Source organism: Scaptodrosophila lebanonensis, unplaced genomic scaffold (genome assembly GCF_003285725.1).
Source record: "Scaptodrosophila lebanonensis strain 11010-0011.00,11010-0021.00 unplaced genomic scaffold, SlebRS2 tig00001410-arrow-pilon, whole genome shotgun sequence".
Lineage (NCBI taxonomy): Eukaryota > Metazoa > Arthropoda > Insecta > Diptera > Drosophilidae > Scaptodrosophila > Scaptodrosophila lebanonensis.
The window spans coordinates 4,414,912-4,440,319 of NW_022060738.1; the positions used below are offsets into that span (position 1 = coordinate 4,414,912).

At 36.9% G+C, this 25,408-nt stretch overlaps 3 protein-coding genes across 3 annotated transcripts; 1 reads left to right on the top strand and 2 right to left on the bottom strand.

Annotated features, from left to right (window-relative positions):
* On the top strand, window positions 1–2,485 carry LOC115630760 (mediator of RNA polymerase II transcription subunit 13). Its single transcript, XM_030527415.1, has 3 exons — window positions 1–126; window positions 1,745–1,831; window positions 1,899–2,485. The coding sequence occupies exons 1-3, from the start codon at window positions 63–65 to the stop codon at window positions 2,483–2,485; spliced, it is 738 nt and encodes a 245-aa protein (XP_030383275.1). The 5' UTR covers window positions 1–62.
* A 1,129-nt stretch (window positions 2,486–3,614) lies between these two features.
* LOC115630482 (sialin) lies at window positions 3,615–22,596 on the bottom strand. Its single transcript, XM_030527063.1, has 8 exons — window positions 22,044–22,596; window positions 19,037–19,101; window positions 6,197–6,760; window positions 6,049–6,135; window positions 5,697–5,980; window positions 4,837–4,969; window positions 4,524–4,765; window positions 3,615–4,457 (listed from the first exon to the last, which is right to left on the bottom strand). The coding sequence occupies exons 2-8, from the start codon at window positions 19,074–19,076 to the stop codon at window positions 4,278–4,280; spliced, it is 1,530 nt and encodes a 509-aa protein (XP_030382923.1). The 5' UTR covers window positions 19,077–19,101; window positions 22,044–22,596; the 3' UTR covers window positions 3,615–4,277.
* A 444-nt stretch (window positions 22,597–23,040) lies between these two features.
* Window positions 23,041–24,887, bottom strand: LOC115630701. Its single transcript, XM_030527353.1, has 2 exons — window positions 24,554–24,887; window positions 23,041–23,895 (listed from the first exon to the last, which is right to left on the bottom strand). The coding sequence occupies exons 1-2, from the start codon at window positions 24,836–24,838 to the stop codon at window positions 23,137–23,139; spliced, it is 1,044 nt and encodes a 347-aa protein (XP_030383213.1). The 5' UTR covers window positions 24,839–24,887; the 3' UTR covers window positions 23,041–23,136.
* Between the last annotated feature and the right edge of the window lie 521 nt (window positions 24,888–25,408).

The following is a 25,408-nucleotide window of genomic DNA, read 5'->3' on the forward strand; positions in this document are numbered from 1 at the left end:
TTACCTCGTTTAGTGATTTCTTGGCTCCACCTAAATGCAACAAACACGTCTAGACGCTGAAAATGTTTTGGCCAAAACTATACCCGGGCATTGCTAGCCTTTTGTGGCTGCTCTGCTTGCTCCAATGTAAGTACAATTTTTGGAGTTGGACGAATTTATTTACTTAGTTTTACAACCGGTTTGGCGACACGAGTCCAAAGTGTATACTTTGTCAGGCGGGCTACAACAACACGACAGTACCAAAGCATGTTGTTGCCGGTCTTTGTGTCAAGGTCGTCGGCGCTCATGTCGTGGCTGTGATGAAGCTGTTAGCCAATTATTAGTAACTGCTGTAGTGCTGGTGGCTACAAAGTCTAAAGTTTTTGGAACATTTGTGTGTTCGCATTCAAATGTAGGTACAGCACGGCTAATTTCAATAGGGACACCACCTTATTATTAATATTTTATGTATAATTCTTTGCATAAACATTTTTGATTAAAGATGTGTATATATTTTTTCAATATTTGATGCAGTATATAATTTTTTACATACACGTTTTTTTTAAAGATTATTATATAATATAAATAGTCTACGTAATAAGACACCCTCAGCCAGGGGGTTAAGTTCCCTAAAAAATAACTCTTCAATTGCATTTACCAAATCAAGCAATGATTAGCAGCTAATTTCTTACTGGAATGGTTAGAAGATATTATTAAATGATTGTCAAAAATCGAATTTGAAAATATTTGGTATTGCTTTTAGTCAGTAATCTTTTTAGACAAAAATAACATTTTCCTTAAAATAAGTGACAAATTAATGAAAAGAGACAAAAAATAAGAATACAATTTAAAAAGAAGTTAGTTGTTTTAAATGGTTGTAATTAGTCGTTCAACTTGAAAGATTAAACAATCTTAGTCTTCACTCAATATTCAAAAATATTATTAAGTAAGATATATTAATGAATGAAATACTTTAATTAGCTGGTACATAAAAGATATCTTACTGGAATCAAATCAACAAGCATAATTTACGAGTAAAAAAATAGCATACCAAATCTTTTGGCTATAGCTTCTGCTTAATAGATCTGCTTATTAGTATGCTGTTGTGCTTACAAGTATAACCGGTTTGACAAGTCTAAAGTAATTCCGTATTCTTCATGAATCTTTGTCCCTATAATGTCAAGCCAAGTCTTAAAGGCTTCTAATTTTTTAATTCATTTTTGATTTAGTAGACTTGCGTCTCTGAGTGGGAGATCACATTCATTAACTATGTACGTAGTTCTTAGAATTCTGTCATTTGTGAATTAGCGATCGAAATGCTTAAACATACAATTAATTTAATATTTCTGTTCCTATTTAAGTGGCTAGCAGTATATGTTATTTGAACATAATTGGCTTGATTGTTGAATTAAACTTTGAGCCAAATGTGTATGTCTTAAAACACCAGAAGCGATTAAATTGCAAAGTTCGTAAATCTAGAAAGGAAATATTTATGAGTTCAAATTATTTTAATACTTATAACCTTTTGGTAATATTCTACTACAATTAATTACACACATTAGGCACATTGTGAAGTCTACAGGTGGATGTCTTAAATAACCTAAGCCTCATAGCAAACCTAAATAAAATACGTTACATATGTATCTTGATAGCCTGAAACTTAGCCACTCACGAAACTTGCCAATCAGCTCCCAAATGACTCATAAGTGAAGACTTGCAAAAAAATGGAAAACCCATTATATCCATTGAATACCTTTACTTGTAGCACAACATGCGACCGCTTTTATTGTGCCACAGGAACTGCCATCGTTACTCTCTGTAGTATATTCGAACATACCACCGATAAAGAAAGGTGAGTCCTCTGCATTTTTCTAGTTATATACAAGTATATCCTCTGATCATAATTTTTATAAAATTAGGTACCGATTCACGTCTGGGCTTTGGATTTCGTCTGGGCGAGCACGCAGACTTTCAAGTGCTGGTCGAATTGGGTCCACAGAAGAACACGCGCCCCATTGGCGAACCGAGCAAGGACGATCAATCCTTCAACAAGCGTCAAGTGAGCAACTCTGATCAGCGTGCTCTGCTTAGACAGCAACTACAACAACAGCAGGAGCAACAAATGCTCACCTCCACAGAGCGCAATGCGGCGAACTGGCTAGAGACCTGGTCAAATGGCATGAAGCCCCAAAAGCACAAACCCCAAAAAGCTAAGCCCCGTCAGCCAGTACAAGAAGGCAATCCACAGCTGCCCCAGCAGCCTCCAGTGCCCCAGAATGCCATGCAACAGCTGCAGCTACTCTACAAAATGGCAACCAGTTCTTCCAGCACTACAACAACTACAACGGTGCCACCGTTTGCGCCCCTGAAGCTGGGTGCCCCCAGTGGCTTCAAGTTGCCACCGCCAGCCTTGGAGCAAGACACAAATGCCTTGGGCAGCAGTCTGCCCCCAAAGTCGAGGGCTGAGATAACCAGAGAACTAATGGACGTTAGTTTGGAAAACTAGAATATTTGGGTTGCTATTAGTCTTATAGCTAGTGGTAGGGAGTAACTTAGTCCAATTAAATAACAATTTGTATATAATAAACAAACATGGTTTCACTAAAAAATATGATTACCTATAAATGTTAAGTGCATGTAAAAATAATTTCGCGCCTAAAAGAATGCAATATATCGTAGTGGAAACATTTTTTTGGGCACCTTGTAAAGTATGCAATACGTACCTAACATTATTGTAACTGTATTTTTGCAAATAAATAAATCCTACCGGTAGTAGAACATTTCGCAATAAATAAGATCACTTATAGAGAAAACATACATGCCGAGAATGTGAAGCGAAATAGCAAAATTCGGTGTTGCCATTTTAGCTTGTTCTTTTAAAAATTGCTACAGCCTGAAATCTATCCATTATTTTGGGTTAGCTAGGCATTTTTCAAAATTTCGTAAGCCCGGTACTAAGGGAAACATTTTATATGTATGTATGTAATAGGGTTGTGCAAAGAAGCATCTCCGAACCAATAAAGATGTACTTTGCATACCATGTCTATATGACATGTCCGTCCGTCTGCAGTCTCTCCTAGTCCCTAGACAACTCCAGTTTATTTTCAATTTGTTGTATTATTTGTATTTGTTTCCAGTACAAAGGCCATTAACTACAGGACCCCCTCGCTCCTCTTTCTTCTGTTAGAACTCACCTCGAGAAGTTTGTTTAGGTACAGGCGCTTTTCCTTGTTTGTCTAATTATTATTTAATTAGAATATTTTGGCATCGCTTTTTTACATACCTTTTTCAATTGTTCTCTTCCTTTTTCCGTTTTTTTTTACGTCTCTCTGTCTTTGTGGCGAAGTGCAAAAAGACTACAGCTTTCCAGCGTTTATAAAACATATTCGATTGTTGAAAGCCACTTAATATTAGAAATCAACTTGGATTGGAAAGTAGAAACCGTGGAACTTTATTTGCGACAAGATTCTTCAATTCTAAAACAATTTTAAACTAAAAGCGAACTCTAATTTCATCTCGAGCCACACACAACCTACGGTTAGAATAATTAAATTACTAATAACAATAATAAAACTAATAACACAATTCATAATCCAACTGTCCTGCCGCTCTGCACACAAATGAACTCGAACAAATTTCTGTCTGTGTCAAATTTTATTGTGAACTTAGAAAATCGTAAAAGTAATTACACAAAATACAAGTAAGCTATACATTTATACTTACATACATAAATCTATCTAATAGTAATAAATTAAACTAAACACTTTATGCACAAAACAGCAATATCTCATTTATTATTTTTACAACATTCAAAAGCCGCCATTGAATAGGTCCTGTGCACTCCATGAACGTACTCAAATACTATAATCATGGTATTTATAGATAAATGTTTAAATATTTCTTATTTATATAGCAAAACGATTTCGCTATTCGTACTACATGTTAGTTGTTAAGCTATAAAGTAAATATTACTTATCATCATATTCAAGTTCCATTAAGCAGACATTCACATGCTAAGATATAGTATAAAATGTATGAGTGTAGACTTTACAGGGTTTTTAAAATAATGTCTTTCTTGCGATGCTATTTGTTGTCTATTTCCCCTATTTGCAAATATTCGAGCAAACAAAAAATTTGCGATTGAACAATCTTGTAACAACTGTGCAGTAGAATCTACTATAACTTGTGCAGTATGTGGTGGGATAGTCAAAATTTAATTGACAGTACGAAATTTTCGAAGGCATTTTGAAGGAGTTTGGCGATTTTCAGAGCACCTTGTGGAACCATTATATTCACATTTACTTCTCGGTCTTCAGTGGAACGCCCTCCTCCTGCGTGACATCCCTAAACTTCTTGCTCTCTGGCGGGTTATTCCAAGGCTGCAGCTCACCCGTACCGATGATCAAATAAACAAGAGCACCGGATATATAGGTGGCCGACAGAATCAAGAAAACAAATTGCCATTGCTCGAAGGTGTTCTGGAAAAGGCAATTAAACCAATTATTAGACGAAATCTATCCATTGGACTAGAGCATCCAACTTACTTCTTTGAAGGTCAAAGCGCCAACCATCCACGACGACAAGAAGCCGCCGAAGGAGGAGAGCGTGTTGGCCATGCCGAAAATAGTGCCGCTAAAGTTTGGCGCTATATCCAAGCCATTGCCAAGGTAGCCAGCAGTGACAGCTCCATGAGCAAACAAAGCCAGTGTGAAGAGCGTAACGGACCAGATAGCATCACCACCCAGGAATACTTGAGCAGCCATCAATAGACCGGGCGTTACAAGCCCTGTATTGAATTTAAAGAAATAAAAATTAGCATATTGAGATTTGAGATTTCGTAAATGTTGAAGAACTAACCAAATGTGGTGAACAATTTTCTTGTAGCCGTTGTGCTCAAAGTGCCCTTTTGACGCAAATAATCAGCCAAGTAGGAAGAAGACAGCGCCATCAAATACTTGCCCAGATAAGGCAACGACGAGAAGAGGCCGTTCTAGAGAGAAGAATATTGTTATTATTTTGTTAATACAAGTATGACACTTTTCTATAAAACGCTAATGCTTTTGGTTGTCTAGCTGTCTACTTATGCTTATTCAATTTAGTAGTAGCAATAGGAATAATATTAATATCTACATATATTTAAATTATTAAATGTGTCGATCAATCCTGAATGTATTTCAAGTTATGTCTATATATAGTATATTATGCACATAGAAGAGTTTGTCCTGATTGATTCGCTGACTTGTTGGTGATCAGTTTTAGTTATTATTGGGCTGTTGATACAAGTTACAATATTTATGTAACAAACAAGATGTAATAGAATATTACCTTACGATTTCAACTGAAAGCTAAATGGCCAGCTGTGACCCGATTCACAGCTAAATGTTATCAGAGGCATTATAGAACGAACAAAAAATATTGAGAGATGAAAAAAACTGAAAAATATAAAGGAAATCGCCAATCCAGTGGGGTTGCCTGGACCAAACAGTAAAAGAAAACTTGTACCTAAGTTTCTTTTCGCGATACTCAAATTCCAATGGGGGCCTGAATTAGGGGCTTTCTTCAATTCATTCAATAAATTCAATTTGAGTAAACTTATTCAACTCAAAGCTTTTGGTCCCTGAAGTTCTAGCTTTCGCCTTTAGCTAAGCTAACTTAAATTTCCAGCAATTAAGTAGGATGGCTACTACTTACTACTGTATTAATTATTGGGGACTCACCTTCTTAATGTCAAAGTGCAAGATCTTGGACATGAATGTGGGCAACTGATTTATCACAGTGAAGAAACCAAACACAGACAGACCATGCGTAATAATAATGGCCCAGACCGCGGGTGAACATAGCAATTCAATCCAGGGCACATTGCTGGGGCGCTTCTTTGAGGTAGATGTGCCAATGGCCTGCTCGATCTCGCGACGCTCCTCGGCGCTGATACGCGGATGTCTGGCGGGCGTTTCGTAGACAAAAGCGAACCAGCACAGCGACCAGATGAGGCCAACGACGCCTGTTGATAAGCAAAAGGCATTTAAGTACTTGAACGTCGAGGTGAGCAGCAGCAGGTTTCGCACTTACCCGTCAAATAGAACACGCTAGCCCAGCCAGCGACCGAGATGAGATAGCCACACACAGGCATCGTAATGGCGGCTCCCAAGGAAGAGGCTGCCATGTAAGATCTACAGTTAGTAATCCACTTCCATGAGTCTTAGGATGCAACACTTACCCATCATGTTGGACATGAATTTGGAACGATCCATGGGCGGAATCCATACGGCAGCTACCGGATGAATGGCTGGCCAGGAGGCGCCCAACATAAAGCCCAACAACACACGTACAATGATGAGCACCACATAGTGGATATGCGCCGCCAGCGGCGTAATCAATGTCAACAGACTGGCCCAAAGCATGGAATGTCCAAAGACGCGAATTCCACCAATCAACTCGGCCAGACGACCGCCAGGCAGCTCAGTCAGAATGTAGCCCCAGAAGAAGCAGCCGAGCACAAAGTTCTGCTCATATGTGTCCCATGGAAAGCGCCCCTCTAGTACATCCACTCCATCCGTGGAGGTGGCATTCCCCGACAGCGCGCTGCTGCTGCTGTCCAAGGAGCTGCTATTTGTCCCGCTGCTGCTGTTGCCGATGCTGTTGGTAGTGGTGTTGGTAGTGGTGTTGGTGATTGGCTGGACCATGTCCACAATGGCAATGGTAAGATTGACACGCAAGGCATAGTTCAGCATAAAGCCGACCATTGTCAGCAGATTTAGCACTTGGCGGCATGATAGCGCAACTGTAAAAGATAACAAAAATTAAATTAAAATATCAAGTGATGACACTTCTGAGGTACAGCTTACATAACTATCAGTTAAGAACGAATTCCCAAACCAAAGACTTTTGACTATAAAGGGGTCTACATACGGGTACCTGATTATATCTTATTCAATAAGTAACTCGTTGAAAAGATTCGAGAACGGAAACAAAGAACTTGGAAGCATCCTCATACATACGAGTATAAATCTGCATCTGCGAGAAATCATCGCATTTGAAATTTGAAATTTTTGTTTATATTGCGTTTTGATTTCGCCAGAGCTAATTGTAAGCCTCCGGTTATCAGTGAAATAAATACAAGTCTGCAAGTTTAAAGAAAAACAATTTCTGTCTAAAGCTTCTGATAACGTCCTATATTAAAAAAGACTAGTTTATACCGCTTTCAGATCGCATTCTTAATTGATCTCTGTAGTATGTATATTGTGTACTCATTGTCAAGTCACCTTTTACTGCAATAAACATCTTTTAATGGCGTTTCTTTCCGCCAATTCTTATCAAAATCATAAACGTGGATTTTTATGCCCGCTTTTGTTCAAAATGTGTAGGTCTAAGGTTACGCGTGGACAAAAATCGCGTGTGGAATATTCCCAAGAAACAGCAGATAGCATTCATTTGATAAGAGAATCTAAGCTAATGATTATTCCGTTCTTTCGATGTGTATTTACCCACAGGAAGTTATACGAATAAAAAATACAATCGAGGGCTGATGCCGTGATTTCCAAACGTGCCAACAGATTATGTATGCATAAAAGGTGATGTAATCCGATGTTTTCATTACATACAGATTACATACTCGTGTGCCAAGATAAGTGGAGATACTAAGTGGATAAGCGCATTAATTAGTCGCACCGATAAAATCTTAGTGACAGGACGTATCGCGTATGCGACCTCAATGCCGTTAGGCAATTAAGGTGCGACCTCAATACCGTTAGGCAATTAAGTTTGCCCATCAATCGGATCACTGAAAATCTCAACAATACAGCAATAATAATGCCAAGGGTGTTGGTGCAACAATTGAATGCTTGCAGGTATCTCCAGTTACTCGATTAAGCCTCAAGAAACATAAACATTTGGACTCGGGTGCGCCAGCCGCACGACGGACCCATTAAGAATGTACCGACATAATCGCACTTTAAGATTTTAGTCTTGGGTAGTTATTTATTGAGTCGCAGTGGCAATACATTCGAATGCAAAATGCGAATCACTGTTACGAATAACTGGAAGCGTGTCGTTGAACTCGCTTGCGGCAAACTTCAGATTTAACGAGCACGTGTGCATAAATTAAGAAGCCATCTTCACTTCACCTTACGTTTTATTGATTATCGGGGCAACGATTTTCCTCAGGCGGGCAAAGGATTCATACAAAGTTATGTGCATTTAGGGTGTCATCGAATTCTCCTTCAACCGACTTTCAATTCAATTCTATAGTTGTTACCAAAAAAAATATTTCGATTGGCTTTAAGAGCCAATAATTAGAAACGCTTTTAGCAAATGTTCTGTTTTAATTTAATAGTTTACCAATATATATATATTTATATTCGTTTAAAAACTAGTAGTTTATGTAATCCCAAACAATTTAATGCATTAGCGACATTTAAAAATTATCACTAATGAACTACATATGTTCTTTTTAAAGAAATAAATAAAATAAATATCAATTTGACTGTCACACGCCATCATTGCTATAAAGAAAATGTGTAGCTTATCGGCTGAACAAATGCTAATGAGTAGAACATTGAGGTTGCGGCAGCCCGACTCTTAAATACCCTGTACCAACACTTTTTTCCGCTACAGCCATTCAACTAAAACAAAATTTGTTGTACCAATCCTTGCTATGACAGCTATATCATAAAGTTGATCGATTTAGATAAAACCTTAGATTATGCTTAACTAAATATTGTAGGAATCGTTCCTATAAATGACAACTATTATAAAGAGCACATAATTTCCTGACACTTTAGAATATCACGCGACACTATAAAACACTCAGAAATACCAAATTATCTCAATATATCTAAGAGTGATTTTTTCACTGACCAGTTCAATGACAGCTATAGAAAATATGAAGGCTATATATAGTTCATAAGACAAGCACACATACCACATACCAAGTTTGGAGTGCCTAGTTGTAATGATTTTAAAGTATTCGGTGCACATACATAGAGACGGATAAGCCGGACTTGTCTAAGTATATAGATTCGCCTCATCATGCAGATCACAAATGTACCTGTACAGAGCATCCATCCAAGTTTTACATATCAACAAACACAATCGTAGTAAAAAATATACATTTATCAAAATTCCTACCAAATTCTAAAATTAGTCAAGTTTATTCTTATGGATCCTCATTAGTAGTTCAAATATGGAAAATAAAATCTCTTAGTGCAACTAAATGTGCCTGGAGTCTTATCGGTATGAAGCAGTCATACTTCAGAACCATGCCACGCCCATCAGAGCCCATCCACACACACACACACCAGCACCCATTATTGAAAATACAAGTATGCCAAAAGGTGGCAGTCGAAAGCCGAAAACATGACTTGAAATGCCGTTAATTGCATGCAAAAGCATTCAGGCGCTGTCTAGAGTCTAGACAACACATCATCAACAACAACAGCCACATCATCATCAACAACAACAACCACTACCTACTTGTATATCAGCAGCTACAATAATCGATTGGCGCTTTTAAATTAACACACCAAAACACGTCGTTGTTGTTCTTGTTGTTGTTGTTGTTGTTGTCGCACATGCTTATATAAAATATCAAGCTAGTCCAGTATTGTGCCAACCGCCGACTGTCGTCGTTCAGCGTCTGTTCTGCCATAAGTATTGGTTTCTAAAAAGCCTGCAGAACGTGCACAAAATACATTTATTATCGATCAACCGAAAAAAAAAGATGCATACTAATGCCAAACTGTGCAACCAGTTTCAAAACTGTTCATTGTGCTTTAGAATCACTGATTAAGTAAACCATCTTTGATATTAGCATTTCGATTTTGGGGTTTTCTTCATTCGCCTAATTAGTGTTGCGTTTAAATCACGAGACCTCTGTGGACGTCAGTAGAAAACGGAGTCTAATCACAGCACTGCTTGAAGGCGATAATAGCCGTTCTTTCATCTACACATCGATCTTTAAATCATTGCCGTGATAATTGCTTAGATATACATTTTATTTGTGTAGTATATATGCGAGGAATATTGCCCTCGCCGTTATTCCATATAAAGCATGTATACAATAAATAAGCTAATAATTTACTGTAATGTGGGTACAAAATTCCACGACTTGCGGGTTATATTACTCTTCTCATCGTGGTGATCAAGCATACTATGTATATACCCGTTTTACTCTTTGGTTATAGGGTATAAAAAAAAGTTAACATGCAATTAAAATTAAATATATTTTAATTAAAGGTGTATCTAGTTTTTACCACTTTTGTGATTTATTCATAAAAAAGCTTTGTGTTATACTTACGAGTATATATTTATTTTAAACTAGTGTTTGTTCTGCTTTTTCTAAGTAATTTATATATGCATATGATATACCTAGTGGTCTTAAAAAACTTCTCACATGGGCATTATATATAATATAATTTTCATAAAAAGCTATCTATCTTTCAATCTTAATTAACTTTTGTTTATTCCACGAATGAAGAGATCTGGTTAAACCGGTCCGGCTGTAAGTTTTGTTTATGTTTACCTTTGGGCAATCTTTATGATTTATTTCGTCTCTTTTAGCTGTTTGGTTAATTCTCAAAACGTTAGCGGCAACCAACAAATTTTTTGCAATAAATTATGTGAAGGTTGAAATCTTTGTTTACACGCCTAATCGGATGAAACTACTCATTCGAAAACCCAAAAACACTCAAGCAACCAGCAATCGAAATGCTTCAAAGATTCACGATTCGAGTTTGTTCTTAAATACGAGTATAGATATGACATTGAAGACATTTGACTTGCCTTCTGAGCACAGAAATTAATTAATGTTCCTCGTATTTGTTGCAATGAGTTGTTTGCTTTAACATTAATTAACTTTCGCTTTTATTTCAAATACAATTAAACTTTGTTATTTGAAATGCTAACACTTGCATATTAAGCAGAATCAAGAATTTGCACTTTGTTTAAATACTTATAAAGCTCCCTATGACTACTACAAAGGCATTTGGAAATAGCTAACAAAAGACTAGACAGAAAAACAAAATAAATTAAAACGAATTGCTGGAGGGGGAACAAAAACAACGTTTTTGGGGGCAAACGTGATACTAAAATTATTTTTTATGGTAATTTGACAGACAGACGATCACAGATACGATACAGCATTAACAGCAGCATGTGAATCTCAATCGCTGGCGATCAGGTCGTTGCTGAGTCATTGGCGGAGTTTGTTGAATCGCAAAAGAAATAAATTATTTACATAAATTGGCGGGCAACGGGGGCAACGTGTTAGAGTGGCCGATCCAGGCCCCATTAGCATTTGCAAATGCCCGAGTGGCGCGTAAAACTGAAAGTAATTCGCTAGTCGAGTGCAAACTAAATGTTTCCGATATCTTACTTTCAAAAAATGCGGCAAATTTCGGCCAAAACTTGTCACTTTATATTTTGTTTCCAAATTGTTATTGCATATCTGCGCAGACACGCATATCCGGCAGTTTTAGTTTTGCGCAAAACATATTTTAGTACAAATGTTTCCCTTTCTTTGAAAACAAGGCATGTACGAAATAAATGCCTGGCAAACAAATTGTCTACGATTTAAAAATAAAACCTTTTCACTTAAGTATGTGCTGATCTCTCGACGCTTTGTCGCCGTTTGTTCAACCAATTTGATTTATCTTTTCATCTTAAGCGCACACACCCTCTCACAATTTTATTTTTAATCCGCACGTATATTTTTTACAGACTTTTCTTTTAGCATTTCTTTTCCCTTCTCCCCACGGCTATGCGTTAACTGACCTTCAAAAATGGCAAACCGTACAGGGTGGCGCCAATTAGAAATGCTTTGGAATTAGCCTCGACCGACTCAGCAGCATAGACGAGTATATATACATACGAGTAGAAGTATATATAGTCGACCTTACTTGATAACATGCCATGTGCGACATCCATTGAGACGCAACTATCTGCGATTTTTGCTGTCTCCATAGCATATATTTATGCATATATCAAAGCCCATATGATCTTTGCAAATACGTAGAATGACAAAATTTTCCATTGCTGAGTGTATATGTGTGTGTGTGTGTATGTATGTGTGTGTACTTTCCTGTTTTTATTTCGGACATTTATAGAGAGAAAGAAATTCTTGCTAATGAAATTTTTAAATATGTATTATTGTTCTAAAGACGTCATAACCCAAACGCTTAGCATATGCAAGTATTGGCAAAGCTACATATTTGCTTTTATATACTCGTCCATTGTTTTGTCAAGGTGCCAACTGAATTGCGATTGCTATATACCCGTACGAATAGATTGTATCTATGGGCGTGCCCGCATGCCAAATCACGAGCCCACTTTCAATGGAATCCATTTGAAATGCTCTAGCCAACAACAATGACAACAACCTTAAAAACATGATAATAATCGCTTATACGATGTAGTTACAGTTGCACTTTGCTGTTCGACGTACTCTGACAGCTGACTAAGATGGACCTCATTTGCGTATTTGTAGCTTTCTAGCAGTATTATAAAAATATCAAAAACAAAACTGTAAGCTAATTATCTTAAAAGCTAGAACAGTATGTCTGTTTTTTAACTGCTAAATAAGGTGCTTCTCTGAATAGGAGACCAGGCCTGGAAACAGTATTCTCGTGAACGCAAACTGAAGGGAAGCTGCCACAGCCCAAAAAAAAGGCGTATATTTTAGATCAGAGGTAACAAAAGTACCCTTTATTAATTGACAGCTATAGCTTCAAAAGTATGCAGTTCAACAATAATTAAACAAGTCAATTGCATATTGAGTTCTAAATTTAACAAATGTAAACAAAATCATTCCTTGTTTGTGTTTATTTTACAAAGCCGGATGTCTACATGATTATTTCTTGATATAAATAATCAAATATAGTAGGTTTAAATGCACGGTGCCTATTTGAAAATTGGAATCTATTAAAAGCTTTCTTAGTTCGACATACACTTGCGCTTGAAAATGTCAATTTTTACGAAACCATTCATAGCCATCTTTTCACAAATTATACGAAGTACATATATTTTAAGAAACTGAGGCAGGCCTCTCAGATCAGCAGTAGATTATTTATAAGAACAACTAAAAGTTTTGTAATTTAAAGGTCAATATGAATGTAATAATCTCAGTTCTTGCTGTGACAAATTGGCCATTTCTAAATTTGGCAATTTGTTTTGCTTAACTGAATTGCCTTCCGACTACATAACTGTCTATACTTGTATATATATTTGTACATAGTATAGTATTTGTGTGTCGGTATATGATCTTATATACATATGTTGTACAATTAATAGCTTTTGTTTTATTCTACTATCATTGGCACTTGAAACTAGTTGCTGCACTTCCGTTCCCAACTGATTTTCAATGCACGATATTACGGAACTGGCCTTGTTTTTCGATTTTCCTATTATTTATTGCAACTAGTTCTACTTCAAAAGTTTCTGAGTGCTATAATGAATTGATTAATTGTTGCCGCTATTGTTGACTTGCACTTTTTATTGCACTTTATTTATCAATTTCGCAGACTGCTCCTCATTGCTTATTATCGCATTAGCTTCAATGCTGATTGGCTGATTTGGTGATTGTTATTGTGGCCGCAGCTCGCTGTGATTCCCACACCCCATCTTCCCCTTGTACTTGGCTCATTGTCCTAGTTTCTTCTTCCACGAACGTGTTACTTAATTCCTGTAGAAATTTTTCCATGACGCCAGCACTTTGCCCATGCCATGGTATTTCGAGTATCAGCATCGACTGCGGCATCGGCATCGGCACCGACATGGAAATTTACAATGCCTTTGGACAATAGATTGCTTCGACTGCTGGGATGGTGAGGAACGCACTTGTTGCGTTTTTTATGGACATACTTGTATAGAACACCATATGCATAGTATACTAGCAGATTGGTACAAAGTGCAATGGGGAAAATCGGTTCTCTCTCTGTTTCACTTTGCGGATGCTATTCATATGCACACAGACATTGTAAGTGGCATAGGTTTATGGGATTACAATAGGCGTCACTCAGATTACTGATAAGACGGATGGGTTGCTTGAGTCTCGTGCGAGCATTGAGCATCTTATTAAGTATTGAATGAAGTCAATTATTTGTAAGCTTAAGTGAAAATGTTCACATTTATTTACTATTCAATACATCCCATTAGTTTTGTGCGGCCCGAACAGGAAGTCATATTGGAAATAATATCTCAAAGCAAGCGAAACACGTTGACAAAAATAAATGGCCATCTTTCAATAGTCCTTGTTTAGTGAACTAACAGTGTTGGAACGATCAGTAACCCGTTCAAATCAACTGTCAGGATATACATATGTACATAGAGTATCTGTTGAAATACTATATTCATCATCACAACAATAATCTACTCTTAGCTAAAGGATGTTAAACGATTATCAATAAACGGTTGTCTTGAAAACTCTTAATTGCTTTTTAGTTGATTAAGCTAAAAGATATTAAAGTCTGACTAGCGGACTTGCACGACATTTAAAATAGCAGTAAAAAGCTATTACACATTAATTTTGATTTGGCAGAAAAGGGAATCATGTAAAAAAATTAATTAAATTAAGCAAAACAAACAGGCAGATGAACAAACCGCCAGACACGGAGGAATGGACGATGGCGCTCAAAAATATACATCCATACTTGTATGTATACAAATCTATATGTACATTATGGAAAGACGATTCCTTCCTTTAAGTACACACTTAAGCACCAAGAGCTCTCTACTGAAATCGATTCCAAACAGTAATACCTAAGTAAGTAAATGCAAACATTTTTTAAAAATAATTATTGGTTTCACGATATCCATGATTAATTTAACACTGACATACTGTTTGCAATAGGAATCTACATATTTTAATTATCTACACATATTTGTACACTCACCTACTTCTAAATACATTCAACCTGTGTCTTGAACGTGCACGTGGTTACTAATTAATTGGCATTGGCAGCCGCACTGCAGCAACAGGTTGTTGCTAATAAACTGCTGCTGTTGTTTACACTATAAACGTCTAGGTATACATCCTCCCCAAGCTCCTCCCCACATACACACTCATACAAGTATGTACGTATGTTTATTTTGTAGTAGTACTAATAAAAAGGGGGCTCGTCACACAAGCAAAAAAATATAAATACGTACAAAATGAAAACAAAACACACAATTTTGCTCGGCGCACTAGTAACATGAACATTATAGAACTGATTTACAATTGTTGGTCGTGCTGTCCGGCGTTCCCAGCAAGACGCCACACTCATGTCCAACGGGTTAGTAACGGATAAGCATTTTGTCCATAAGACAGCAGACGCTCATCATAAAAATAAATATATAAAAAATATTTAACTTTCCAAATTAACAAACCGAACTGTACAGAGGCTAAAAAAATATTATATATAACGAAATATGTAAATATATATGTAAGTATTTTCAAGTATTATTCATATCAACAGCCACCACTTGCAAAGGCCAGACAGACCCAGATTTTTTTTGGTAAACACTTTTTAACAAATACGAGTATGTACTCGTATGTACATATATTATTGGGAAATAATCTTTCTAACGAACAAACTGGAATGAGTGGCATGCGGATTCGATGGCTGTGGCTCTGGCTCTGGCTGCTTATCGGACTAATAACGCCTGTTGCTTTGCCCGACTTTATGGGTAGTCCGTGTCAGTTCAAAGTCAGTCTCAGTCTAAGTCTCTGCTCCATTCATTTCATTCAATTAGACAGAGAGACTTTGATGTTGACGTCGCTGTTCTGTGGTAGTCGTTGACAACATTCTTGAACTTTTGGCTGGATCTGTTTAGTAATGTCTAGTTCTAGTACATACAATTACGTCAATAAGTGTACCAAAGTCTGGCTTAAAACGGAAATGAAACATGAAATTATACACACACCTGTACAAAAATGGCTGACGAATGAATGTAGGCTAACAAGAATGTACGTTTGAACTCCTAATTCAAGATACATTATCGCCAAACAACATCAATAACAGCAACAATAACCCGTCAACAACTTCAGGTTCCACGAAAAATTTAAAGACCTCAAATTAAGTGATTTGCGCACATTGTGCTCGCAAAAAAAATGCACTGACTTTATTAACTTTAATGACAATTGAATAAAAGGTAAGCGCGTATACAAAAACTTGTGTAAAAACAACTTAACAAAAGGTACGAAAACGTAAACACTTCGTGCCTAATAATGACGTTTATTATACTTCATTATGAAGAGACAAACACGGCTTCAATAAAAAGTACACATGTTTGCAAATAAATACATACATATACATAGATGTATTTGTGATTATATATTTATGGTATTACTCATCAGACAACTTTGCACAGTTTGTTTTAGATGTAAACGCACACACCATAAACGATATATTATTTATGACAACAACCAACCACAATTTTCACTTCTTATTGAATCATTTAATTTTAGTAGATCACACACACCTAACGGCTTTTCTGAATTATAGATATAGTCTATCGATTTTTTACATGTTTATTATTTATTTATTTATTAGAATAATCAACTGTGTGGTATCCATGCTCTCCTAGATAGAGATAGTGGAAGCACAGATTTGTGTTCAGCGCAGCCCGCTAATCATGATTTTCCATTACTCTAGCTTGCTTTTATTATTCTTATCTCAAGTTATATCGTGATCTAAAGGAAATTATTGCCATTTATTTATTAAGCACGGTTCTAGCATTCTATTTTTTCGTTTTAATAAATTCCCATGTATTAGAGCTTTTACTAGTTTTAAATAAGTTCATTTGGTCAATCTAGCTCTGTTGTTGACTGAACAACAAACCTGCGTATATAAAATGCATATAGCAACAAAATAGAGGAGGAGTTCCATATAATATCTATTTTAGCAATCATCATAGCTGAACTGTAACGACCATGTCTCCACAACGCTTTAAGACAGATCACTCATGCACACCTCTAATAGACTAGATATTTATTTTCAAAAGCGAATTTAAAAGCCTAGCTGCGCCCTAAAAGCCTTCATACTATATACAAGTAGTATGATTTTGTTTGTGTTTTTGTATTTTTTTTTTCATTTTCAAGGTGTTCTCGATAATGTGCGTTTTTTTTTATTGAATATACAACAATTGATTCAATTTACAATGCTATGGCCCTGCATAAGACATCAAATACATGTTATAGCTTCCTTAGCAGTTGTGAATTTTGATGAGCGGGTTAAGCCCACTTGCAATTCGTGAAGGTGTTAAATTGGCAATAACAATAATAAAATTGCATTTCAACTTGTCTTATTGTTGCAAATTGTAATTGCAGTTGGGCATGACAGAAATGTTTCAATTAGCACAATTTAATTGCAGTTTGTTCGACGGTGCGACAGTTTCATTGACTGTCGGTCTGTCCTGTTGGCCGTGTTATTGAATGAATCACGAATACTGGTGTCTGGTCTGGTGTTGAGGCACATGGGCGCGCAAGTAAAGTGCGTAAGAGCCGATAACCCCCAACCATCCCCCTCTCCGATATTCTTCTATTTCACATTCCCAAATTCGTGCTAATTGCGTGCTTTGTTGTATTTGTATTTGTTGTTGTTGTTGCGGTTTTTGGTTATCTGTTGTGCAGCCAAGCGCGTTAGAACTGTCTGTGCAAAGTGCTAAGTAATATGTATGTATATAGCATGAATTAAATGGCAAATATTTAAATGCGAGCCACTGCTGTACTATTAAAGTTTTATTAACGCGCAATTACGAGTCGAAATGGCAACAAAAACTTTAATGGCGCCTGCAATTCAATATATACGTCCCTGAACCCGCCCGAAAACATTAAGCCAGAGCATAAGCTGGCCTGACTGTCCAGCTAACTAGCCAGCTAGCCACCTACTTAATAGACCGTCGCGTTCAGTTAGCGTGAGCGCGCTAATTTGTTTGCATAAATGTCATAACAATAACGTCATAAGTTCACAAATAGAACTGCGTAGTTCTGAAAGAAGGTCACAATTTGATGGCCTCTTCTCCACTCTAAATGTCAGCTTCGAAACTCCAAATAACCAACCAACCATAGGCATTCATCTCAATTGAGCTCTAACCCCAATAGTCAACTTGTCCACTTGTAACACCAATCGAAGAGCCAACCATTCCAATTGATTGGCCAAACAGCGCTTCAATCAATTTGTTTTTAACGATATTTCAATGTGACTTTTCAATTTCCGCTAAGTGAATGATCTTATTCCAATTCTGTGGGCATCACCACATAAATACACATTTATGTGAGTGCTTCAGTAAACTATATATTGGATACTAAGCGAACTGTGCCGCGCCTTCATTTGATAGCAAAAATGAAACGACATTGCCGAACTGAACGTTTCCTCGGTCCCGAAGCCCCAAACCGAGGCACCACAATGTGCGGCACTTCACGATGTTTGTTGTTTTTGCGGCCGGCATGAAGTCACCAGAAATCGACAATAACATGAGCATAACAGCGCTAAACAAGTTCAATGAAAAAAGGGGCTCGGCTCTTGATTTTGTATATGCTCGCTGTTATTTGATGCGTTCAACTGAACTATTCTTAATACATTTTATGTACTGAGCTGCATGGCAACTATTTGGATGGCAGAACTCGTAATTGTAAACAATTTCACATGATTCTCACAGTTTCGTTGATGTTGCACAATTGATCAAAATCATTCGATCTAAAGAGTCCTACAATGAAGAGTTTTTCAAAAAAAAAACAACGCTTCAAAGAGACCAGACTCATAAAAACAAATAAACAGCCTATTTTTAATACTATAAAAAAATGCAAAGCTTAAGCTGACAAAAGAAAAACTGTTTCCTAAATTGAAATAGTTTGTCCGAATGATATGCATATTCTTAAATTGTAACTGAAGTTCAAAACCGTAACTATTTTTGAAATTTGTAACAAATTAGATTTAGTTACGAACATATCTAGCAATATTTGAGCTAACAGCAGACAAATTAAAATAGCAGCACATTTACCCCAACTAACAAGCTCCGAAATAACAGTTTTCTGAATGTATTATGTAATTGTATGTATTTCTCATATCGGTCAAATACTTACTTCTGGTTCTGTGATGTCCTCCTTTCTCCGTATTGGACATGATGAAAGTGTGTGTGTGTCTTTTTCTGAAATATAGCAAGAAAATGTAATTTTAATTAGTAAATTGATGAGCATGAACGCAAAATTGTAAACTAGCTATCTTATCTGTCTATAACTTGTGGTTGTCTCGTGGCTGCGCCCAAAGCGTGCCTCCATCCAAATCTACCTTCAACATTCGGCGGTCACAGCGGCTAGTAATCACAATTGAAACGCTCGCCTCATATGTCATGGCTCAAGGCAAAGTCGGGAAATTAGATTGGCTTATCGGCACATTCATTCATTTCTAAAATACTATAAAGCCTCTAGGCTATGGTCTGACTGCAACGGAATAGGGGTCGCCTTATCATAAAATGCCCGTTTTTGGTTGTTTTTTTTTTTTTCATTCATTGGTTATCAGTTAACAGTCGTCTGCACTTTTGCTCCTGCTGTCGGAGTTGTTGCAGACGCTGGCTACATTAAAATACCTAAAAACAAAATATTTAAATGCTAAATATAGCGAGTTGGCAAATTTGCCAAATGAACACACGAGGGAGCTGTCTCACATCCAATCTAAATGAATCTATGTATTTATTTGAGCCATCAGTAAAGCAAATTTGCATTTCGACAAAAATGTGCGACTAATGTATCTTTAATGAGCGGAAGCACACTGTTGCCATATAAGGCGACCAGAATGCGCTATAAATCGCGGCGCCTCATTTGGCTCACTTGCCTGTTTCTAATGCCCGATTGTGAGTTTGTTGTATGCTAATTTATTTGATCTGGCGTACACGTGCGACTGTTGTCTAATTGCTGGCATGGTTACATACATATTAACACCTGAGTGATACGCCTACAAAGTGAATACAATACAACAACATTTGCCTTGATTTATTAGAAGGGGCAGATCGGCATTTATTTCAATTGCGGTCAACCTGTCTATATCAGTAGGCCCTTGACAACTAATTAGCCTAAAGTTCTGCTAGGGGTCGTTCGCTCCCAAACTACTGTTCTAGTACGCGGGTACATGAGTCGCAAGTTGCTATTAAGTTCAGCATCTATATATATATTTGTCTAAAAACTGGTGATTGTGACACCGACTGATAAGAACATGTTGAATGTCGCTCCCCTATATAATCCACCAATGATGTTTATGGTAATGGAAATTATAGGACGGGCACTGATCCACCGAGCTGGAGGGTATTTAGTAAAATACCCATATTTGTGTGTCCGAGTGCGTGTGTTCCAAATTGTATGTCTATGGGTGCTTTGTCCTTGTTTCACATGATTAGTCTATGCATGAGACCCTGTTGTTAACCCAAAAAACAAACAAAAATGAATGAAAAAACAAGCAGAGTCTGCCTACACTCCCACTTATTATATACTCGCAAAAAATATATACGAAATATATATATATATATATATATATATATATATATATATATATATATATATATATATATATATATCTGCCTACAGCATTGACTATATACGCGAGTACATTGGGTCACATGTGAAACATAAAACATACGCCTAACCGCTGCTCGTACGTCATTTTGTTGATATACTTATATATTTATATACATACGTACATATAGTATGTATGTGTGTGTCTTGTGTGTGCATATATTTGTTTAGCTGCCAAAAATGTCAGAGTCTCCGTCAACGTCAAATGTGCGCTTCTTCCTTTCTCCCTCTCTGCCCAAGTGTATTTTCTAGTTTCAAGCCACATTATTTACTGATTCTGCAGGTTGACGTTATTCAAATTTTCCATAGAATACAACATATAGTATTTTTAAATATATACTTTCTCGATGGCTCCACATTACCACTCAATAAATAAGATGTTCTTGTTCGAAAAGTAACGAAATTTAACGAATTACTGATAGTAGACTATAAAAGAAATGTAATACGAACTTTAGGTTTTTATACTTTTTTGATTATTATTCATGTTCTTAGAAATGTGTGTGTTTCAAACTTCATCCTTAATAGATAGTTTTGTGCGTTCCAAATATGACCACAGAAATTAATTATTATTATAAAATTCAGCAGAAATATAAATATTAGAATATTCCCTATAATATTAAAAATTGTATTGGAAAACACACTGTGTGTGCTCAAATTCAAGAGTTTTTTCATCAAATCTTGAGTTTTTGTAACTGTTAAGGAACTATCCATCGTTTTTTTTCATTAATATTTTTGGAATTCTCGATTGCAAATACAGCAAGAAACTACGCCTACATACCAATTTCTTTCATTCTTTTTCTTATTCTTTATTTTATAGCTTAATAATGTTAAAGTAATTTTAAAAAAAATAACAAAATGACATTTAATTTTTCTAAGTGTTGATAAGGTCGTTGCCATTGGTATGCATTTTATTGCACATTTTTATAGAATCGGAAACATTTATAAGTACGACATACATATGTTTGTCTAGACAAGTGATACACCTCTTCGGCAAATTCAATGACACTTTATAATGCTTGTCTGGGCATATCAAATAGCTTAACAATAAATCCACATTTCTAGTCAATTTCCACGACTATTGAGACACAAATTTATACACGAGCGTAGCGACTGCAAAAAATACGATTGCAAATTGATGCATTTTTTTATGACTTCAGAGCCACCACTCGGCAGTTGGCAACAGTCATGTAAATGCAATTTCTTTACAGCAAATTAAATACATATTTACATACATACATACATACATACATACATGTATCATTTCATCAACAAGTTCAACACACCCAAAATGGTAAAATTGCAAATTTATGAATTAAAAGGGCTGGTAAAACAAAACACGATAATAGTCACGCACGCGCAACAAATGAGAAGCAGAAACGAATGCAGAAGGACGATGCATTTTTATTGATGTCACTGCCAACGAAGGTGACGGCGCCGACGCCGACACTGACACCGACACAAAGGCATAATTAAATATAATATGTAGATACACATATGTACAGTTTTTTTTTTTTTTTTTACTTACATTGAGTAGTTTTGCTTTTGGCGTATAGAAGGAGCAACACTGTTAAAACAACAACAGCAATACGTTACAACACTCTCTCACACACGACGCCGCGTGGGAGTGGGAGAAAATGTGTGTGAGACAAATTATATGTATGTACGTGTAAAGCAAATTACAATTACAATAATCAAATGTGTATAGGATTGTGTATATTGTATGTTCTGTAAATTGTCGCGACAGCCGGAAAGCACTTTTATGTTTTATGCGAGTCGCGCTATTTTTACAAATACGTTTATTTTTTTGTTTCAACCACAAGTATAATTTTGACTTCGGGGATTTATGTTATCAACAAAAATTTATGCGGCACAGCTACTGCCACTGACAACACGAGCGAGTTCGTCCAGCAATGATGATATTTGTAAACTCGAGGATTTAGCATCAGATTTTGTATGCGTATATTTTTGAACTTGGCAACAATTTTATTTTTAAAGTTCTTAATTTTTCTCAATTTTTCTAACAGTTACGGGTTGTCTACTGCTGCTACCGCTGCTACTGCTGCTGGTGCTGTTGCCACTCGCAGTATTGGAACTGAACTAAAATTGCTGTCTGTGCGGTGCTGGCTTTTTGATGGCGCTGGCGAACGCGGCAAACTGCGAGCAGCGGAGAGAGCAATGAGCAGCTGCTGAGCGGTTGCCGTTGTGGCTGTGTTGCGCGTGCCGTGATTACTGCAGGCGTCGCTGTTGACGTTGCTGTTTACGTCTGCGCTTGCGTTGCTTGGCTTCGTGGGATGCAAATTCAAATTCTTGCGACTTTTATTTTTTGTATTAATTTTTGTGATTTTTATTTACTTTCTCAGCGCAACGGTGCGTTGGCAGCCACAAAGCTGACGCTGTCTGTTTGATTTTGAGTCAATACGATATTTTTTTCCAAGCTGAATTGTCTTGAGTTTGAAAGAAAATGCTGACAGTTTGCAATTAACACGATATGATCAAAATCAGTGAAGCAACAACAATGCAGATACATATTGCAATTTTAAAATACATTCATACAAGCAAACATATGTACATACAGTACATACACATACATATGTATACATCTAACCAAATGCCTGAATTCAAATAGAAAATCGTGTCCAACGCTCCACGAGACTGGGTCTAGCCACGGCCTTCATGCGCTCATCGAATATGGGACAGAATTTCTCGGGGAACTTGTGCTGCAGACATTTTATAACGGTGCCCGTTAGATAATAGCGCGAGGGCCAGCGACACTCGCAGGGCGGTATACATGTGCGGCACTTGTTCTCCATCGTTGTCCACTTGCTCTTTGTCATCACAGGGCCGTGGGTGGCGAGTGTACTTAGACGCCACGGCAAACGGACGTCCCGATTATCCCAATCGCATTGGCAGGGCGGTATGCAGGTTTCGCACATCACTGCCTCCGGTAAGACCTCGACCGGTTCAGGTTCCTCTGGTACGGGAATGCATTTGTACATATTATAGCGTGGTATCCTTCCAATTAGTTCCGTGTACTTGCGTTCACGCTCCCGTCGCAGCCACAAATCCAACAGATCCCAGTGGCAGAGATTTAGTGGACGCTCCCGTAAGATTTGCATGCGTCGATACAGATCGGAGCGACGCACCTCGTCGTAGTTGACACCAGTCTGTGTGTGAAAGAGTAGATATAGTTCGTTGGGCTTCTCATCCGGCAGTGATAAGCTACGCGAGAATTTGCTAAGCTCGAAGTGGAACAGGCTACGTATGCCATAGGATATGTGACGTATGTGATCAAAGTCCTTGATGTTCATTGCCGATAAAGCTGACGCATCCAGCAACAACAGCTTGCGACCCCAAATCATATTGACGCGAAAGGTATTCTAAAAAAAATACGTACATAAATACATGCTGAGAAACTATACTATATACACACTTTTAATTAAATTAATAATATGCAGAAAAAATATAAATAAATATGATATTTGTAAGTAATGGTAATAATATTAACCAAAAACTATAAGAAACATTTTAAATTGAACTAATCTTGTGGATTGTAATTGCGACAAATTAATTTAATAAAATTGTAAATAGGTACTCAATAAAACAGAAATACAGATACATTTTATACTTTTCAAATGCCAGCTATATATACAGATGTGCAAAAATTTGTAGAAAAGGTTATTCAACTGGAAAATACAAAAGCAAAAATAAAACATATTATCATCAAAAATAATTAAAACACAATTTCAAAAATCCACTAAATTTTCAAAGAAAATTGATTATTATTATTCTTTGAAAGTAAATTGAATATTATTAAATTTAATTCAAAAATATTTGCAAAAAGGCTAATATTATATGCAGTTGAATGTTCTATTTTTTATTATATTGAAAAATTTTAAATTTAATTTTAGAACAATTGAAGGACGTCTTCCCTGTGCAACATTTTGTATATTTTGTGACAAATACTGGTATCAAATACATGAAGGAAAACATGAATACAATAATGGTTTTTTTGATTTTTTATGCAGAACTACACACCATATACTGTGGATAGCCATAGCGCTTGATCCAGCGTCGTATGTCCATGTCGTCCCATTCAAAGACCGAAGGTAATGGCAACTTGTCGACCACGTTAACGCAGAGCTCGACCAGAGTAGCGGGAGTTGTGCGGAATTGTATGGGTAGATCGTCATGATTAAACTTGACCCGTCCTTCGTAGAGTTTATTTCGCCGAAATTTAATGGGTGGCACAGGTTGGACGCCTTCCTTCTTGCTCCTGCCCACCCAATACTTTGTATCCGCTATGCCGTATAAATACGGCATTATGTACACAAATTTCTTGGCAGAGATAGGAAAATATACATAAGATGTATGTGTATGTATTTCAAAACTGACATACAACAAACGTGAGTTTTTAAGCCCCGTTTTGTGTTTTGTTTTCAAACAACTGCGCCGCAGTCATGCCTTGTGGCTCTCAGTTCGTAAACGTTAGACTCAGAGGTTCTGCCTGGAACCGGCACAATCTAAAAACAACCAGGTAGCCAGCTAATGTGACAGCTAACAGTCCAGGGCATTCGAGCATGGACCAAGGGTTTTGCCATTGCTATTGTTGCCGCTTCAGAACATCTGCTCAGTTGTTGAGCGCTCCTCTCCGTCAATCAGCACAGGCCAATAGTATCGATTGAGGAATCAGGTATGCAGGGGTACTTAAATCTTTCTCTGACCCAATGCCAAACACCACTCCACGTCTGGCTATAGCTTTAGCCTACATATCTGAATCATCGTCGAAGCTCACGTGACGCTGACGCCATTTCGAGAGCACCCTCAAAACACGTTTTGTATGTTACTTTTCTGTTGTTTGCATTTCTGACTTTTATTTATACCTTTTTTAGC

What these genes read in the sequence shown, in the direction of transcription:
- LOC115630760 (XM_030527415.1), top strand. Translation starts at nt 63, where the DNA reads ATGTTTTGGCCAAAACTATACCCGGGCATTGCTAGCCTTTTGTGGCTG. An exon ending in GCTGCTCTGCTTGCTCCAAT is followed by an intron (nt 127 to 1,744) that starts GTAAGTACAATT and finishes CTTTACTTGTAG; the next exon opens with CACAACATGCGACCGCTTTT. An exon ending in CATACCACCGATAAAGAAAG is followed by an intron (nt 1,832 to 1,898) that starts GTGAGTCCTCTG and finishes TTATAAAATTAG; the next exon opens with GTACCGATTCACGTCTGGGC.
- LOC115630482 (XM_030527063.1), bottom strand. Translation starts at nt 19,076, where the DNA reads ATGTCCAATACGGAGAAAGGAGGACATCACAGAACCAGAA. An exon ending in ATTCATGTCCAACATGATGG is followed by an intron (nt 6,136 to 6,196) that starts GTAAGTGTTGCA and finishes CTTACATGGCAG; the next exon opens with CCTCTTCCTTGGGAGCCGCC. An exon ending in TAGCGTGTTCTATTTGACGG is followed by an intron (nt 5,981 to 6,048) that starts GTAAGTGCGAAA and finishes GCTTATCAACAG; the next exon opens with GCGTCGTTGGCCTCATCTGG.
- LOC115630701 (XM_030527353.1), bottom strand. Translation starts at nt 24,838, where the DNA reads ATGCCGTATTTATACGGCATAGCGGATACAAAGTATTGGGTGGGCAGG. An exon ending in ATGGCTATCCACAGTATATG is followed by an intron (nt 23,896 to 24,553) that starts GTGTGTAGTTCT and finishes TATTTTTTTTAG; the next exon opens with AATACCTTTCGCGTCAATAT.